The sequence below is a fragment of the Lampetra planeri genome, chromosome 6, assembly GCF_965212315.1.
Source record: "Lampetra planeri chromosome 6, kcLamPlan1.2.h2, whole genome shotgun sequence".
Classification (NCBI taxonomy): Eukaryota; Metazoa; Chordata; class Hyperoartia; order Petromyzontiformes; family Petromyzontidae; genus Lampetra; species Lampetra planeri.
Window position 1 is genome coordinate 9715160 of NC_136112.1, and position 20161 is coordinate 9735320.

Genomic DNA, 20161 nt, shown 5'->3' on the forward strand with positions numbered 1-20161 from the left:
GATTGACCTGTTAAAGTCAGACCACCTAAGGATGAGACTGATAAAGTGCAATATTGCACGGCCTCATTTCACTTTAACTCTATCGAGAACAATAAACAGGCTCGTTCATTTGTGGTGTTCCCTGGGATTGTATAATCTGCAAAGGAAAAGTTTTTTTTAAGCCACTCGATTGGATGATGGTTCCTTTCAGGGGTCACCACGTCCACAAATTAGTCCTCATTAAGCATATGCCTCATGGCTAACTTGTGTTGAAATTTGTACCTGATGAAGGCTGCCCCCAAAGTCTACTCAATCCACTGAAAATGAATTTCGAATTAATTTACTTGGCTTCATTTGAGTATTGACTAGAAGGGCCAGCCAAAGTTCACTCAGAATTAAATTAATGTCTGACACTGTAAGCTACCAGCCCACCATGTTGTTTGATGAATGTAAAATATCCACTTGTAGTGCTTTCAGTTTTGTAGCATAAATTATTATTCATGAGTGTTGTTCACAGCTGCTTGTCTGTCTGCAAATCTTGAAAATATGTAACTCATTTTAGCAGCAGCATGTGATAATGATGTAGTTTTTAAGTTACAGCAGACATAAAATCTATTCACATTTGTCTCTACATAAACATGCAAGCATTTATAAGTCAAATATGGGGAGCATTGTTTGTTTATTTTTTTTTACTTATATTCTCCACAGTGATACTCAAATGATTGTTACCTGTTTAGTTTTTTAGTTGTTACACCGATGTAAATATATCGTATTTGTCATTTACATTGGACTTCAACAAATGTTGTCAGTAGTAGGCTTTCATTTTCGAGGGACGGCTCCTCGATATGTCATGTAGCTCGAGCATTTGCGGCTGCTATGTCACATTTGTCTGCCAGGGGGCGACTTCGCAGAAGGAATTCTACGCCAAGAATTCTCGCTGGACGGAGGGACTGATCTCAGCTTCCAAGGCTGTGGGATGGGCTGCCACTATGCTAGTGTAAGTCTCCATCTTCTTTGTTAATGATAGACTCTTAATGGTCACCCAACTCTTAAGTCCCTAGCATGATCCACTGTCTAGATCATGTGGCGTAACCGTAGCAATGTTACATTTGATACCACAACATCGAGAAGTAATTTAAAGACTTTGCACAATCTACCTTAATGGATTGATTATTGCCTTTCAACTGTAACTTTTCCTTTCACCATCCTTAACTTGACCTCCAAATATTGATTCTCAAAATAATATAATGTTAATCTTGGTTTCCCCCCCCACCATATTCCTAAGCTGTAAATAAAGCTTCGGGATAAAATGATTAAATTTGTACATATTGAATTGATTTGAATACCATCCTAGTTTTGATATATCGTGGTATTAACTAGCTTTTCTGAGTGTGCTTTGTCGAGTTCAGTGGGAATTTGCCATTAAATACACGTACATTCTTGTTTCTTATTTTAACAGATAAACACTGCACTACTGTCACCAACCGGATCTGAATTAAAAAATGTCCTAGTTATGTAACTATATGCCTGTATGGATATATGATGCAGTAGGCTGCTTTAAACAAATGACATATGACCCTGTGCAGTGATTCTAATTAATATTGCAATCAATAAACAGCTGCTCTCAACTACAAAGAGTGTTTATACAGTGTAACAGCCACCACCAATGCCTTTTGTTCTGTATCCCTGGAGAAATGTGAGGCATTGCTACTGTTTGAACATACACACAGCAGCAATGCTTTACCATCGCTGTCTGTGGCATGTTACAAAAGCTTGTACTTCTGTTTTTTTTGCTTATAGAAAAACCTCAGGCCACTGTGGAATATAGGTCGAAATGCATTTGCAGGGCAAAGTGTGAGAGGTGTTATGCTGATTGGGTGCATAAATATGGGAGAGCCTTTTTGGCTTGTCTGGCTAAGCATCACATCCAGTCTCTGCACCGATAAGATTCCTGGATGAAACCTGTTATTATGCGGATTGATTTTTTTTTACACGTAAAATACATCTATGCAATCCTTATACATGCATTCTACGTAAAGTAAAAATCAACACACTTGTCAACAACACTGCCCAAAATAATATGGTATTGAATGAGCAATAATGTTGGCGAGTTTTTGTTTGTTATTTGTGCTTGTGATCTATTGGCAATGCAGCGGCACCAAATAATTTGTCTACATAATGTGTGTTTTCTTACCTGATCTGCGGTAACATTGTAAGTTCTTACGTTGCTTGCATCTTAGTACGACAGTATTAAAACAATGCAATTTTATAAGCAGATGCAGATGTCTGTTTATAATTTGAAAGCTAACGTGGCTTTGTTGACTGATATGCGCCACAAGCCAGGCGTGGTAATACAAATATTGCATTGTGGAGTGAGAACCTGATGTTGATTAAGGGATTATTCAATTTAGGTTCATATTTGTGTCTGTCTATATTTATCTTGAGCCCAGCTTTGCAGAATGCTCTTAATACATTCTTGAAATCATGTTCTGTTTCCTTTGGTTGTAATGACTTGGCATCTAAAAATCTGAGTTAGTTTGTCGGGTACCAGTTCACAAAACAAATGCATATATCTGTCAGATGGACACAATTGGAAAAAACATTAGAGTATATATATCTTAGGCAGTTCTTTAAGATGGGCAGGGATCAAATCTTGACTTAAAACTTTCGTGACTGCAGGAATTAATATTCTTTGGGTCTTTCGGTAAAGTCATGTAGATAGGTTGAAAGAAAATAACAAAAAAACCTACGACGTTTCGATCGCAACACAAGCGGTCGTCATCAGGAAAAGGGGGTTAGCTTCTAAAGGCAAACTGTTTATAAAGGTTTGAAATGGGCGTAGCCCAAATGTCAGCAGCATGGACGGGGCAGCTAATGTTAATGTAAGTGGTGAGCAGCGACCGCGATGGCTGTGGGTTTTCCACCAATTAAAGGGCTGCCAGAAAAAATGTGCATGTTAAGATCGGTGAGCAGCCTCCACGGCGAAGGCGCTGAGGTGGCTATGTTAATGTGAGAGATTAGCATGTTAATGGCAGATCGCAGAGCCACCGCCACCTCTAGGTCGGCGCACGAAGGTGGCTGTGTTGGTGTGAGAAATGTAACCTGTTAATGTATCATCATATAAAGTGGAGCAGGTTGGAGTGCTGCTGAAAAAAACGTCAATTAATAATGAAAAGCAAGGTAACAATGTGCAACAGAAGAAATATTGTAATCGGTGTATATCACTTGCTATGAAATCGGCATTGGAAATATGGCTATTGACAAATAAAATGGAACAAGTGCTCAAAAGGAGTGTGAAGAGAATCCTTGCTGGAAATTGCAGTTAGAGACAGAATGTTGAACACATGAATGAGAGAACATATGCAAATTATATGCATGATATTGAAAGTTCAATGAAAGTGGGTGGACAGGGCACGATGCCTGGTGGTTGAGACTAAAGATGGGAGTGGCAGCTAAAGGAGAAAACATGCCTGAAAGGATGACCACCGCCAAGATAGAGGGATGAGATCAACTCGTACGTAGCAGCGACATGGATTATTGCATTCTGAGACCGTGAGGGATGACAATGTTTGGGGAGACCTCTATCTGGCAGTGGATTATTCATGTCTGATGACAAGATTGATGTATGTTCCCACATTGCAAATAGAGGTTCACCATTTGGAAGATTCCTGGCAGAAAATATGTAAACAGATAATATCAATGTAAGGTTTGTAAGTTGTAAAGTTTGTAAGTTGTAGGCTTTGTAAGTTAATAGCCAGAGTTAATATAGACGTGAATTATCCAGTAGCATCTGTTTTCATTTATTGGTATGTAATGTGTTGTTAAACTATCTGGGTGGCTTAGTGGTCGAGACAGCAGCTCACAATCGGAAGGTTGCGAGTTCAAATCCTGGTTGGGGGCTGACTCGACCAATCATACCTCTGGGGTTGATAAAATTGGCAGTACTTTATGATGAGGTCAACAGTACTTTTTGTACAGACCCCCACCCCATAGAAATGTGGAATTTCCACCAATGGCTCTGCAGGGCTGTAAATAGGGGATGAGCACTGCCTCAATAATGCTAATTTCGTTAGGAAATCACTTTTAATGTGTCACGTTATGCTCTATGGGGTTATTGTGTTAAGTTTGTTACTCCAATTAATGTGCTGGTAATACAGTCAGGGTCATCCATCCGGTGAGGCCGGTAAGGCAATCTCATTACTCAGCGTGAGAAGCTGATCCCCCATGGTGCTTTACAGAGCAGCTTTAATATACACATATATCACCAATGTATCAGTCTCTCTGGTGGCTTATGTTAAATGTCATGCTACTTTACGACACAGCAGCCACAGCAAATGAATGTCAGGTGGTGATCTGATTTACTCTACTGTGTTTGCTTTCGACAGGTACATGCATTAATTAACGTACAAATAGAAGATTGACACCATTGCAAAAACGTGCATGAATTGCTATGTAAATTAAGCCATATAGATACGTATTCTTGGTTCCCTTCTACGTGACTTCACCGACAGAACCAAGAATATGAATCCCTGCAGTCACGAAAGCTTTAAATCAAAATTTATATAGATACGTGTTATGATAAAGATATATAATATTAAAGGGTAATGAAAAAATAGGGTAAGGTTTGGGAAAAAAATAATAAAAGGCAAAACATGATGTGAAAGTGGTACATTTAATAGGGAAAATAAAGCAAGAACAAAACAAATAAATAAGAGGAAAGTGTGGCATAATTCAAAGTAATTATTACACAAAAGAAATAACCATAATGGGTGCAGAAATTAAATTTAAGCCTCAACTTTATAATGTATTCAGAGAAGCCCTTATTGCAGCCTTTGAATTATAAACACGAGTTACAACGTGTCAAACCAGGGTTTCAGACGGTGCACGAATATGTTTATCTCACCGGAGCCCGTTTATTTTGTACGTGTGTGTACGTGTGTGTATGTGTGTGTGTGCACGCATGCATGCCCGTTGTGCATGAAGGGATGCAGCAGACCAGGTTTTAAAAGGTAACGGCAAGTTCGAGGAGCTGATGGTGTGCTCGCGCGAGATAGCAGCAAGCACGGCACAGCTGGTGGCCGCCTCCAAGGTAGGAAGCACAAAGGGTGATGCTCTAATCAGTCGCTCCCTGACCTGTGTGCTCGGGGCATGATTGCTTGTGATGGAACTCCCTGCAATGCCGATTTTTCTTGACGTGGTTTGAAAGGGGCTAATGCCTCTTATTACAACATGCCCCGCAATTTGAGCCTCGTTACAACTGTGTTTACATTTGCCCCTGATGGGTGAATTCACGTGTTGCTTTTAAAGTGAGGCTTAAGTTATAGTGTGAAACATCCACATTCAATTAAGAATGAAGGCTCCTGGTGCGGCGAGCTAAATGTTGAAATGTTTTATGTTGCATTGTTTGGTAATGCGTCTAACAGTTTCATTTTTTTTGCCAGCGTTGGCACACTTAAAATTGTGAAGTAATATATTTTGTTAAACCAGCGAGATGTTGATCACAAAAGGATTATGCGTTTTTTATGTGTACACAGTATTTATAACTCTTGTAATACAATTGTAATGCTAAATAGTGGTTTATTAATAATTAATTTATATATTAATTAGGATTTACTTACTTACATAGTTTATCAGTCACAATATATATTTTACAAGTGTATTTAAAGTCACGTTCGTTATTTTACGCACAATATTAAGTGTGTGTTATTTCAGAATGTGCCGTACTCACGGAAGGTGTTAAGTGTGATAAACAAGATAAGTTGTAAGCACGCATGCAGTGGTAACAATTAAAAGATTAACCGATTCACGATTGGTATAATTTGATAGATGTCCACGTGCGTGTGCATGCATGCACAGCTGTAGTATGTATTTTTTTACTTAACTTTCGTGACTGCAGGAATTCATATTCTTGGTTCTTTCGGTAAACGTCGTGGGTTTTTAGCTTTTATTTTTCATTTTATTATTTTAAATTTTTATTTAATTTTATTATTTAAAATTTTTATATGTAGTATGTATGTTGAACTTATTTTGCACCATACATAGCCAATCGTGCTAATCGGAGGTGCGGGGGAAGGACAACAAACTTAACACAAAAACCAGTTCTAAAGAAATAAGTTTTCAATCGAGATTTGAAAGTGCATTGTGCTACTGGCTTTCTAATATCGGAAGGAAGAGCATTCCAGACAGCCGCAGAAAGCACGATGCCGTGACAGTCTGTTTTTCGATGGGTTAGAAAAAAGCCACTGCGAGGGATGACCGGAGTTTGTGCGGTGAATGTGGCTCTTCGACCGTTGCTTGCGCAGGTTAAGGCGAACAAGGGCAGCACTAACCTGCAGCGCCTGCAGCAGGCGTCGCGCACCGTCAATGAGGCCACCGCCAGCGTGGTGGCCTCCACCAAGTCTGGAAAGGCGCAGATTGAGGAGAAAGGTACTGAACCACTGCGAGCCTCCTCGCATGTCAATTTGGAGACGATTTGTTCATTTTGTTTTTGAGTCTTGAAATTTAGATCGATTTTATGTATGTATGCTTGTTGAGCTTCTTTCACAGAGCACGTAGCCACACCCATGGAAATCGGTGTGGGTTAGCTAATTTTAGATAGTGTTAAAAAAAACATGAATTTAACATCTAATTTGTGACTTTTTATTAAACTCTAGTATGAGTTCAAGTTTGTATCCCTATGTGAGGTGTAGGTTACACCCTAATTATACAAATAAAAGCAATGTCGACGAATTCTAAATTCTCGGTATGAATTTCATAAATACATATATATGAACCGCTTTAAAGCAATATTCATTTTTCGAGGTAGCTGGTTAGCCAGGGTGATGTCATATAAGCATACTGAGCAGACATTGCTGTGGCTTGAAGCTAGGCAGCCCCATATGATTAAACTGATTTCTCAAGTATAGTGAGTTCCTGGTCTTATTCCAGTTACCAAGCACAGAAAAACTATATTAAAAGTGTTTTCACTTACTTTAGGCTCTGAGAATGAAAATGTTTACGCACAGTTAGAATATAATCGCAAAAAAAATATAAAGTGAACATGAAAGTAAAAAAGTAAGTAAAAAGAAACTGAGACTACTTTTTTTTTTCAATCTTGCAGTGTAACATCCGATTTGTTAGAATAAAAATGGCTGAATCATGCTAACACATTTGACAAAAAAGGGCTTGCAGACTTGATAACCTGCTGTGTTCCTTATTATTTAAAATTATATTCACTAGAAACTTTCTTAAATGAGGTGCAGTTGATACGGTGGGCCAAGTTTTTCAAACACCACCGTCTCTGCTCACCTGGCAGCACAAATGGGCACATCACACGTTAGTCAATCAGCAGGTCGTGTAAAGTGTGGGTACTTCCACAGCTATTCTAAAATGTAATGTCAGTGTGCAAGAGTAGGCCAAGTAGCTTCTATAGGGGGCTGTCTAGAGTCTCCTGCTCATGGGTGCCCTTCCACCTGCTGGCAGATGAGCATGCAATTTGTATGTCTGCACTTATACATTTAGAAAAAACATATATAAACAACATACATTATTTGTCTATTCTTACATTTTCGGTACAAATAAATATATAATTTGTGTAGAAACTGTTTCACACACTTTAAATAATTCATGTGAGTATCACTTTTGTGCTCTGGTACCAAAGTTACTGTTGGCACCATCACCACCGCGCTAAAGTGGATCTACAAAAATCCCTTGAGGTCTGGCCCTCACAGCGTATATATCTTGTCTGCAAGTGAATTATTTGAGTTTAAATAAATCCTGCATTGCTGTATCCCGCCAAGAAAATCACAGATTTTTGCCTCTCATAGATTCTCATATTATTGTCGATGTAGCTGTTTTTCGCTCTTTGGAGTTGGCGCTGGTGCGCTCTTTAAATTTACCCCACTATTACATGCAGCTTCACTAACTCTGTATCTGACTCTTATTGCTTTTCTTCTTGGCCTTTCTGCAAACGTTCCACAAACATTTCAAAATTCATATCCTGCCTCTGAATTCATAGCCTTGCTTTATTTGTTTTCCGCATCGATGGTGCTCACGGCCCAGATGCGCTTTGTCTTTTTTTCGGGGGTAGCTTTTGCCTGAGAAATCTCCCTCTCTGAGCTGTTGCTGCTAATGTATTCATTAATTATCCTTCCCTGCCTCTGCTTCTTCCTATTTGTTCCACTTATCATCCAAAGCACCACCATTTCTGCCAAACGTGCTTGGATATCAAAGGTTATACAGCTTCCCAGTTGTGAGTGATGATTTGAGGAATGTAAGTGTAGGTGGTATTTATGCTTGGCTCTGAAATGGGTTTTGGTAAAACAAATGTGTTTAATGTGGTGATTTTTTTTTGCGGCACTGTCTACCCTTGTGCATGTATGTCAAGAATATATTGGGGTTCCGTGTTTTGCATTATTTTCCTCGGTTTAGGCTATACTGTACAGAAAAAATACGTTTTGTTGCAGAAACAATGGATTTCTCCAGCATGACTCTGACTCAAGTGAAGAGACAAGAGATGGACTCCCAGGTAAGGTGGCCCAGTGGTGGTCACTGTAGTCATATAGAGGTTGAATATGGGTAACTACATACTCACCAGTCAAGCCCGCATACCCCAGACTCACCTCAATCCAAGCCACGTACATCAACCTCATTTTGTCATCTAGTACACCCCCAAGCCTCATCAGGTCATGCTCGACTAATTGTAGCTTTTCACGATGTTTTATGAATTTTACTGTTGCCATTTTAAATGTGTGCACTGTTGAACCAACAATTAAGGCAAGCTGGACACGTTTTGGGGACCCTTTTATGCAATATTGATTCAGCGACTGATATTGATTGTTATGCTCATGATATATGCATAGAATCTTGAATTGTTCATTTTAGATTATATATGTTGTATGTAATTAGTTCCATAACCCCTTCAGCCATTTGAGGTGTGCACATTGTATCACAATGTAAAAAAAATATATAAATATCTTGGGAGATCATAAATCTCGTAATTGAAACTGACAATTGCAATGTTACATTTTGGGGATCGTTTCTGTGTGTGATGCTCGCGCCCCAGGTACGGGTGCTGGAGCTGGAGAGCCTGCTGCAGAAGGAGCGCGAGCACCTGGGGGGCCTGCGCAAGAAGCACTACGAGCTGGCAGGGGTGTCGGAAGGCTGGGACGAGGAAGGTAGTAGCGCTATCGCCCCGAGCGCCAAAACCCACCATGGCCAATTTACTTTTGGATCAATTCACCGCGTGCTTTTCGTGGTCCCTTGTTACCCTTATCACGAAGTGCATTGCCATTTAATCGAGCAAATTCAGTCACCTGTCCCTTAACAAAAATGGGGACCGGGTGTGGGGGGGGACAACGTTGGGGTGGGGGGAACCTAGCAAAAACAAATGTTGATGTTACTCAGGGATTGAATGGGATATTTTTTTACTTCATTTTGTTTTAAAGGGAAGAACTATGGGCGATTCGAGGGAAGGTAAAAGCGAGACATCATGACCTATTTTAATTCTTAAGTATTATTTAAAATAAAGAGTTATGTTTATGTTAGGAACCAAGATTTTCAGTCAAGCCTATGATAGTAACTGCTGTTATTCCTCATCTATGTGCTCACGGGGATGTAAACGAAACATTCCGATCATGCGATACTTTGTTTTACGTGATTCTTCCTTTCACATTAACTGAATATTCAGTAGAATCTCTGAAATTAATTGTATTACTGCATAATTACAAGCCTTTGCAAAGGACCATTGTTATTCTTGAGCGCAAGCAATGTAACGAAATTAAAAGTTATGGAGGTAATTTAATATTGTCGTCAGTTGTAGATGTTTTATCCTTGTACAAAATGCTGTGCGTTGTTTTATTTACATATTAAATGCAAAAATACTCCAATATGAATTCAGCAAACAACCCGAGCCGTACCCTAAATAGGGGAATCCTGAGTTTAAGTGAAGTTTTCCTCGGCAGAAAAATAATTATTAATCATTAACCATGTTTTATCCAATGCTGGATGAAAACTTTCCAATATCACCGCCATCCCTCACAGTCCAGAAATGCCAAAGCCATCTTTCTCCTACGCATGAGTTGATCTCATTGCTCCGTCTCCCACGGTGGCCATGTGTCCTCCTTTGGCCCCATTTATATCACATCTCATCCACGTGCTCATATCTCATTTATAATTTGCATCAGTTCTATGATCCACATGCTCATCATTCTACCTCTCCGTGTTCGTCCCAGCATTCAACTCTGCTAGCTTATTTTCATAATTTACAAAAAAAAAATCATGTTCTGTCAGAGTGCATATGTCTAATCCATATGTCATGGCATAATTCTTTTTTCTATATATAATCTATAAAAATCATTCTTATCTAAGGCAAAATTGTGGATACATTTTTATTTTGAGCATGTCACTGCTTTCCATACAGTTTCTGCTTGCCAAGTGCATAGATCATTTGATTAAGCTTCAGAACCTGGAGAGTAGATACCCCCCAATAAACCAGATTCCCAGTGGTGACCAGGCCCAGTGCTGCCAAGGTGTGAAAACTGTTTAATGAATATCTGAAGGTCTGGCTAGAGGCTTTAAATGTGTGCTGAATGAATACAGCGTACATGGTATTGAAAAATATATCCATATTTAAATACATTTAATTCGACAGCGGTTTGAACTGTGGTTGAAATATTTGCAATAATATTTACAGCCTAGACAATTAAGTAAATTAGTCATCTCAAAATTGTAATAGACTACAATTTCTGTGGTCGATTACTTGAGCCCCTATAAAAATGGCAGCCACCCCCAACATCCTGCCTCCCAAAGGTGGGAAACCCCCTACAGGCCACACCCCCTGTGACATAGCTGATAATGTCGATGATAAGCCCCTGCCATCGCCTCCTGTCCAGTGGTGTACACGTGGGAACAGAGGTGGGACCTTTTTCCTGCTTCTTTGAGTGATCAAAACAGTCATTGGTGGAGTAATCAGACCAGCTCCCGACGTTCCTTATGTGCTTAAGTTGTTTTTACCACGAGGTGTCAGACAAAAAAACCTTGAGTGATTTTTCCACAGCAAAAAAACAAGCATGAGGATAAATCACACCCAAAATGTTGGCAAATACCTGAGACTGTTTCAAATCTCGATACAATGTGTCTCACGTCATGGAAGACGTAAAGAGCTACAGAGGTATGAAATGAATGCGACAACAATCTTCACGCTACGAGTTTCATTGACCTTGCCCAAACTGATATCTAATTATCATACTTTAGCAAAAAAGTACACCTTGTAGTCCTCCAACTGCTAGTGTAAGCAGTTATTATGGAATAAGGCACTATTATAGAATATTGGAAAAAAACACATTTACTAAATCAATATTTGAGCTTGCCATGCAAGAGTGGTAATTTCACACAAAGTGAAATTTGCATTTACACCATTTTTTTCTTCTGAGAAACTCTTTGGTTTGTGCTTGAATAGATTTTATATCCATAAAACATTGGTTCATTAGAATATCAGGAAAGAGTGCTGTAATTGCCAAACTCATGTTGGGCAGAAAGTTATTTAAGATTGACACCAAACAATAATGTATCTGATGTAAGCACAGCTTCAAGAAGATCGTGTTCGTGCAACACAGTGCGACTTTGTGGTAAGAAGTTAGTATTTGTTTATTGCCTTGGGCGAGTGCTGAATTTCCATTTTAGTGCACACTTCATAAATGGAGCTGTTTACTCTTTGGAGTGCACATTTTAATATAACCTATCTCTAAAATGGAATTTTACTCAAGAAGCACCATGAACCAGGAGAATTAATTTTATAGATTGCAAATTTTTTTTTAAGTTTAAAATACAGCATGTGTATAGCAATCCAACTAGCTGCAGGGCTTAATTTGAGATTTTTATTTATTTTGGATGGATTCCATATTCATATGCTGTTTTTTATGACCATCCTTAACTGGAATATATTGTTATTATGATTTCTGAAATGGTAGTGAACAAGAAAAGGTAATTTTCAACATGAATACCGAACATATTACAAGCTATTCCACAAATGTATCTTTGATGGATTAATTTCCCCGGACAAAAGAGGTGTTTGGGGCTGAATGTGACATAAAAAGGGTGACGTAGCGTTCACATGGTGCATTGCTAATGTCACGAGACATCTAGCAGTTCACGGATGTCTGCTGTGCAGTTGCATATTATTGCTGCACCGTTGTTACCCTCTGTGAATTGCACAGCAGGACTCGTGATATAGGAAAACGTCTCAACATGTTTTGCAACACCCACACAAAATGGGAGACGAAAAAAGATGTTTTGTTCACATGAGGGCATATTTGTTTTTAATGTTTAGCAAATCCTTTTTTACGTAACGTCGGCATTTATAGTTCAGCGGCAGCCTTGAATGCAATGGGTGCAAATGTAATAATATGCAAATGGAGCCTGGGAGATGCAGGTTGGTGCTTTGATTAGTCTATCACGAGCAGAGCTTTTACAGTGTTTGTTCACACCGGTGAACAACAAACGGCGACATTTTGTGAACAAGCTGTGTGCAATGCAGCAGGTGCAGTACATACTGTTCAAGTATGTGTCCTGAAGTAAAAACGAAGCTTTCTTTCCCAAAAACATTTTACATTGTGCCGAAAATATTATTTTATAAAATACCGGCGTTTCGTTTGTCCCTTTATGCGTTTGTCCGTCAATTAAATTACAAGAGCATTTCAGATGGCCTTAATCAAAACGTTATAGAAAGTGGACCCCCCCCCTCAAATGTGGGGGTAACAATTTGATCCAACAGGTTTACAACAACAATTGTCACCCCCCCTCCCCCCAAAATCACTTCCTCCACCCCCCCAAAAAAATAAATCAATTTTTTAGGCAAATATGCCTACTCACCCGACATACAATAGATTCAGTAGCATCTGCACATGGGGGGTGGGGAAGAAGAGGAAATCAGTGGAGGCAAAGCCCTCCGCAGGAGCTTGCGGCCACCGAAATTCTAGTATTTTAAATAGCAGGGATAATTGTGAACAGGCTGAATGAATCAAACAATACACATAACGTTTAACTGTTGAACGAGGCTGCATGGTGGGTGGGAGCCAACCCATTGTTATGTGCAACACAAGAGATTCTGCTTGTTCGTAAATAGTAGTTGACGTATGCCGATGTAGTGGTGATACGCGCTGGGTGTATATGTCGTGTGCCAGCGCGTATGTACGGGTGTGTGTGCGGTGACGCGCGCTGACGGGGAGGAGCAGGCGTCAGTGCGCGGGTGGGGGTAGTGCTGCTGATTGGCTGTGTGCCGGTGACGCGCCCAGAGGGAGTGATCGGGTAGCAGCGCGGTGTGATTGGTTGGGGAGTGGAAACACGCGCTGAGCGGAACCGGATCGTGGGGATAGAGCGTGGGGATTGGGTAACTGAGGAGCGGTGCCGACGTTGAGGTCCGCATCCGCTCCGTCTCCCGGGAAGAAGGGGTATATAAGGTGATGCACAGAGGAGCAGGGGGCAGAAGTGGAACCATCTAAGAATGAAGAGGAAGGTGCAGAGATAGAGCCCGGAGAGGAGAGTAAGGGAGAGTAGAAGCTGAGTGATGTATAGTGTGTAGCCAGCGAGATAGAACGGTCTACACGAGCTGAGTAATGTATAGTGTGTAGCCAGCGAGATAGAACGGTCTACACGAGCTGAGTAATGTATAGTGTGTAGCCAGCGAGATAGAACGGTCTACACGAGCTGAGTAATGTATAGTGTGTAGCCAGCGAGATAGAACGGTCTACACGAGCTGAGTAATGTGTAGTGTGTAGCCAGCGAGAGAGAACGGTCTGCACGAGCCGAGTATGCATACGGTGTAGCCAGCGAGAGAGGAAGGTCTGCACGAGCCGAGTATGCATACGGTGTAGCCAGCGAGAGCGGTGCAAAGTCTACACGAGGCGAGTGGAGAGTGTAGCAGAGGCGCAGAGTCTACACGAGGCGAGAGAGGAGTGTAGCCGAGGCGCGGAGTCTACACGAGGCACAGAGAGCCGGCAGCACAGAATCCTGAGTCAAGAGAAGTGCAGTGTGAAGAAGAGAGGCCACGCGTTGTATTGTTACAAGTCAAGATTTAATAAAAGAAGTGTGTTCCCGTCAAGGAGTTTCCTGCCGTCATTTTCCAATACTTCACCTGTGTTATTATACATTTACTTTACCAAACGATGTTTTCCTTTAAATGTATCCTATGCAGCGTATTGTAATTGAGTAATTTTGTTCAGAGGCTTTGAGTAGGAATGCAATGATTCATCCTACTTGTGATTTCAAGAATTGTCACGATTTTGGGGTCATGATTTGTATCCGTTTTTTTTTACATTTAGGTGAATATACTGCAGTAACAATAGTTAATAACAGGGATAATGTTAACATACAGATAACATACAAAAATTAAACTGTTACATGCATGATTAAAGTATATGCATGTATCATTTGCCCAAGAATATATGTTAATGTGTGAATCGACGCATTGTCTAGTTAAATAAAGTCACCGCTGTCTGCAGACTTCATTAATTAAAAAGTGCACTTTAACAAAGAACAGTGAATTGAGATTGACAGTTGCACATTTATTAACGTTTTTTTTGCATTGTGGATTTATATTTTCAGATCAAAAATGAACATCCTTGGGATCAACTGTCAGTCTTCGGAAAATATGAAACGGGAAAAAAATCAGCACAAAATATTCTTCACCCTTTTATACATTTTACATTAAACAAAATAATCAAAAAGAAAAAAACACTTTTTCAGTATTTCTATATGGAGTATTTTAACTGTGTCAGGTTGATGGTCTTAATTTGCCGGTTGTATCAGCTAATGCCGTGGACTGTACAGTTTTGCCATGGGGGGGGGGGGCAGCCGGGTAAATGTACTGCACCACACGTTTCACATGTTTGAGTAGTTCTACTGTTAACAGAGCATTGTTTTTTTGTTTAAATGTGCACGCATTCATTGAGTAACAAATGCCTGTTGTTATCATTGAGGAATATTTTTCAGCATACATTGATGCATTTCGCCAATGTATTTGCCACCCCCATGACCTTTGTGAGGATTAAAAAAAAATAATTGAAGGTTATTGACTCCTAAACTGGAGTTGTGAACAACCACTGAATTTAAAATAATAGACTCAGTTTTTTCTGTATAAAAAAAAAATTCAATAATTTAAATTTGAATTAACTTTATGATTGAGCAGCTCATTGCTGTGCATTATCAATTGCTCTGAAAAAGACAACCGCTTGAGATGTGAGCACACTATGTATATATATGTTTTTCAAAGGCAGAGTTAATAATCACATTGCGAGGTGTTACAGGATGTTAAAAAAAAATGATAACCTGCATACTCTATAAGAAAAGGTATCGGGGTATTTTTAAGTACACCTAAGCTGCAAGTACATTTCAAAATTGTCAATTGTCTATGGCGTGCACACAATGGCTTTTGTGAATTATGTCCTTAGAAATTGTAATGCCTTTTGCACCAGTGTGCTTTGCGAATAGCAGATGGGAAACTGAGAATCAGACAATTGATCCAGTGCAATTGCATTGGCAGGGATTTTTTTTCGCATGACTACTCGCTCAACAAAATGTTTTCAAAATTATTTTTATTTTGGATCTTTGATAAAGTTTGCGTAAAACTTCGAGGTGTTGTATCACAATTATTCACTTAAGTATATGAATGAGATATATTGCCTTTGTAGCGGAACAGACAATTGTCAAATACTTTGCCGTTTAACTAATGGGATTTTATGATAATCGCTAGCAGACCATAAGAATGTAAAAGCAATATGGACCACCAGAGAAATTAACACCTTTGACAGTAAAATACAAAACATTATTTAAGTACGTGTAAATGGGCAGTTGAAGTATTCAAAGTCCACAAATGGACATTCGACGTCTTTGCTAATTGGATTACCGAAAATATTTCGAAAAAAAAATCTAATGTGATTTTAAGCACAAAAATCAGTTGTGTAAGTGGTCATACTTACGGCCAAATTCATGTCAAATTTGTGTCAAGTTGAAAGTGAAAGTGGCAAGGATAATAGAAAATGTGACAACACATAATGCAACAGTGCTGTGCATAAACAGTCAGGTAAGATCACTTGCTTGATTTATTGGTTTTTATGATATACTGTAACTATTAATCTTTGCATTATTTAAAGTCGTATTTAAAAAAAAAATTGGTAGCATTACAGGGGTCATATTTCATTGACTAACTTCTCACACTGGGGCTGAGAGATATATATCTACACATGTTGAAATGTTAGAGCAATTAGCAGGCATGGATGCGAGTTCTGTATGGATCTAATCAACTGTCCCATCTTGGTCACTCCCGTGCAGTCCACGTCTTAAGCACTTGGAAATGGGAACACCGAGATGCTGAGAACAGCGAGGCATTTTCCAAAACACAAAGGATTTTAAAGTAGTGTTTCGTCTCACACTGTCGATTTGTGTTTCATAAAACTGTATTTATATTTTGCAATGCGACTGCTCCGGTGTCTTGTAACATCGATTGAAATGTTTTAAATGAAAAAAAAGAAATATAAATGTGTCATACCTAGACGATGCAATAGTCAGCATATATGTATATCAATTAATGAAACATTTTTATTTAAGGTTTTGTTTCATAATCTGCTTTCCAATATAGTTGTGGGTAAAAATGGCAAAAGGCACAATAGTTTATTTTGTCTAACCAGGTGAGAACTCACACGAGACCAGGATAGTCTCATTTGCAAAAGTGAACTGGGGCATTATTCTGCAAGTCGGGGGGGGGGCAATGATTGTTATGTATAATCTCGATTGAGTCATTTACAGATAATTTATGAATTTGCCAAATTTGCACCCTGACGCCAGCACGCAATGGGCTACTCGAGCAAATGACGTCAGGGTACCTCTTAACGTCCACTGTGAAGTGGACCGCACCTATTATTACACAACCGTAGTAATCAGGGCGGCCGCTGGATTAGAACCGTGAACCTCTGCAACAAGCGGCAAACGTGCTCCCGGCTAGGCCATACCACTGCCTAAGACACAAGTGATACTGATATAGATGGAAGCTTGACATCTTCAGTATTAAATGAGCAATAGGCTGGCTTGCCATGTATGTATGGAAATTGGTAAAATGACATGCCAAGAATGTGTATTGTGCTTCACTGACGACCTAAAATAAATCTTATTGGTAATCAGTAATGCACATCTTAGCTTATAAACTATTGTCCACTCGAGCGAATTCTTGAGAACACGAGTAATATGTGTAGGCAAAGCGGTGGTACCAATTTCCACCGTCTGCCAAGATCCAGCTCTTTTTACCCATTTTAACAAAATAGGTGTTTGCATCACAAGGAGCTGAGTGGTTGATTTTTTTAGCGCTGACGTCAGGGCACAGAGCTGTAATCTAAGGGTTACAGGTGACACTCCATTTTCAAGCCGGGCGCAATCACAGGAGCAGTACTGACAAGTGTTAGAATTTCAATGGAAAAGGAAATGTCAAAAATGCTTGGGATGGCACTCAGAGTTTGTTGATATTTTGGCATAAAACGTTTTGTAAGTATGCTGCCACCGATAGTAAGTGCTGCTGTCAAAGTGTACAGGTGGTTCTGATTTAGTTGTCATTGAGAAAGCTATTTTCCCTTTTATTTGAATTATGGGCTTCCATGCAGTTATCCAATGCCTCGGTATGTGTTTGTGCCTGCAGGCTCCCTATGGTTTGTCACTGATAAAACTACCCAACCCCTCCGCCACCTTGATTCTCATCCTGATGTTCCCATAAAAACTCAAAACAGCAATTTGACCACATCTGCACAGCCCTAGACATCTATAGAGGCCATGAATTTCCAATCTTGCTGCAATACAATAACATTTTAACCACAATGCATGCTACACTGTAAAAACATACCCACACAAAAATTGACATTTTATGCATTCAATGTTTATATTTGAGTTCAGTGCAATGGCATTACCTATGAAAACATTAACCACATTAATGTGTAGCTGTAGTGCTTTGATGGATATACGTATAATTATAATGTTCCTTGTAGCATTGATAATACAATCTGGCCCAAACTTTGATCAAGCCAGAAACATGAATAGGAAAACGGCGGGCAAACACCGAAACTCCACCTGGCCCATTTAATTTACCAAAGCACGTGGAATATCCATTGCATAATGTTTCACATTAGATCTGCAGGCACATGGGTGTACAAGCAATTAAAGCAATTACCCCCAACAAATTAAACAATACCATACAAGCACAGAAACACCTTTTGCATGCTCTAATTATATACCTAATTTTGCAACTGATATTCATAACTGTAAAAATGCGTGTGCCATAGTGCACACATTCGGTAGGAACCTTATTCATACATTGCTGAACAGTGATGTTTGGTTTTACATTCATCATCCACAGGTTTATTGACACTCCTAATTCAAAATAGAAGGCGATGGAGAGCATACCTTGCATAATTATAGAAGTGACATTTGCATTTATATGGCGACATGATCACTAACAGGAAAGTGTAGAAATATCTAAATGAAGTTAAAGCTTGCTGGCCAGTGTTTAAATGTATCTGGACTGATAATAGTAGTCTATCAAACATCAACATTTTTGGCAAAAAAAGTTGCAGAATAAATCCGTCCGATCAGTATAATAAAAAAATTAGTTCATGAGTTGGGTTTCAAAGAACAGTTACAACTAAACCATGTTAGGTCTACAATTAGAATATATGCACATTTGAACTGTGGAAGGGACATAAATGATAGTGAAATCGTTGTGTTAACTTTCCTATTGCAACCCTTGGCTTGACATACTTGTGCTCGAATAAATGGTCTTATTTTGCATTTGGTGCAGAATCCATGAAAAACTTTTGTTGTTACGCTGAGCATTGCCTACCGCTGTCATTAAAAGCAATGCACACTGTTTTAACCATCAGACGGTAGCATGGGATTGGAAAATGCATTCATGTCGGGTGATAGCTGCGAGTGCACGTTGCTCACAACAGGATGTGAGCCACTGGAAGAAAGTCGACTCCTCTACCTTTGTTCTTTTCCGCTGCATGATATACATCAAAGTTGGACAACATTGTGAAATGTCTTAAAAGTTTAATACAGCTAATGAGGAATACAATGATTGTGAACGGCATCAATATTGCGGTGCAGGATTTTACATTCGTAATGTAAACCATCGCATGTGCTCCAAGGGTGTGAATTGAATACGTGAGTGATGCCAAGGGCACGTGAGAGTCCGAGCTTATGTCGTAGTCACACTGCATCCCTTAGTGCAACCGCCACAATAGTTTACAGGGTGTCCATGAAGGTATCATCCATTATCAAAGAGTTATTATTATTATAATACAGCAGTTTGAGCTGCACGGTTAGATTCTGTACAAAACATCTATGCCAAAAAACGTAACGCTCGAGGAACATTCACCAATGTGTAGAGGAAGCATTTGAAACTGGAGATGTTCTGGGAACTCTCAAATCGCGAGACTGCGTGTTGCCATACCAGATATGTAGAGGTTGAGATTATTAGAGGGATGAAACTCCTACAATAAAATGCTTGTACTCCCGAGTGTGGCTATAATTTTATTGACATCCTATATTTTAAAAGTAAAAAGAAAACACATGGAAAATGCTTGGAATCTGTAACATCATTTTAGAAAGCTGATAATTAATAGAAATTATGTTCATAAACTACAAAGCACTGCAAACATATGCCAGTGAATGGACAAAATATATATGTACATTTAGGCTCTTATAGTATTTTTGGTGAATGTTGATTTTGTTCGTCCTATGTTATTGCAAGCCTGAAAATATCAAGCATTAATTCCTGCATCGTCCTACGTCATGCATAGTATTTTTACTCTATACAGTACTGACATTTTTATGTGAAGGTTGTTTGACTTTTTGACATACGTTTTAACCAGCGGTATCTCATGTCGATAATCATGCATTGTAAATCTGTTTTACCTTGTAATACTACGGAAAATAAATTAAGGAAAAACTCTGCTTTCTACTTGTGCCAATGCCTTTTTCCCCCCAAAAAGCTTTTGATCCTGATATTAATGAAAGTCGTTTTTGACTTCACAAGGAGAAATGTCATAATTCACGAAGATAGAAACATTGACAGTGACGTAATAACATTAACACAACACCTACAAGGCAGTCAAAAATATTTGAGAGACAAAAAGAGTCAGTTCGAATCCAGCGACCGCCCTGATGA

At 39.3% G+C, this 20161-nt stretch overlaps 1 protein-coding gene across 2 annotated transcripts in view; it reads left to right on the forward strand.

The window, feature by feature from the left end:
- The window catches only part of LOC144719520 (huntingtin-interacting protein 1-like), a 122868-nt gene extending 102921 nt beyond the window's left edge, over positions 1-19947 (forward strand). For both annotated transcript variants that reach the window (XM_078595518.1, XM_078595519.1), the window contains exons 27-32: positions 876-976; positions 4963-5068; positions 6282-6405; positions 8424-8485; positions 9023-9134; positions 14560-19947. In XM_078595518.1, the coding sequence (XP_078451644.1) occupies positions 876-976; positions 4963-5068; positions 6282-6405; positions 8424-8485; positions 9023-9134; positions 14560-14570 (516 nt within the window). In that variant the 3' untranslated portion in view covers positions 14571-19947. The remainder of the gene's footprint in view (positions 1-875; positions 977-4962; positions 5069-6281; positions 6406-8423; positions 8486-9022; positions 9135-14559) is intronic.
- The last annotated feature ends 214 nt before the right edge of the window (positions 19948-20161 follow it).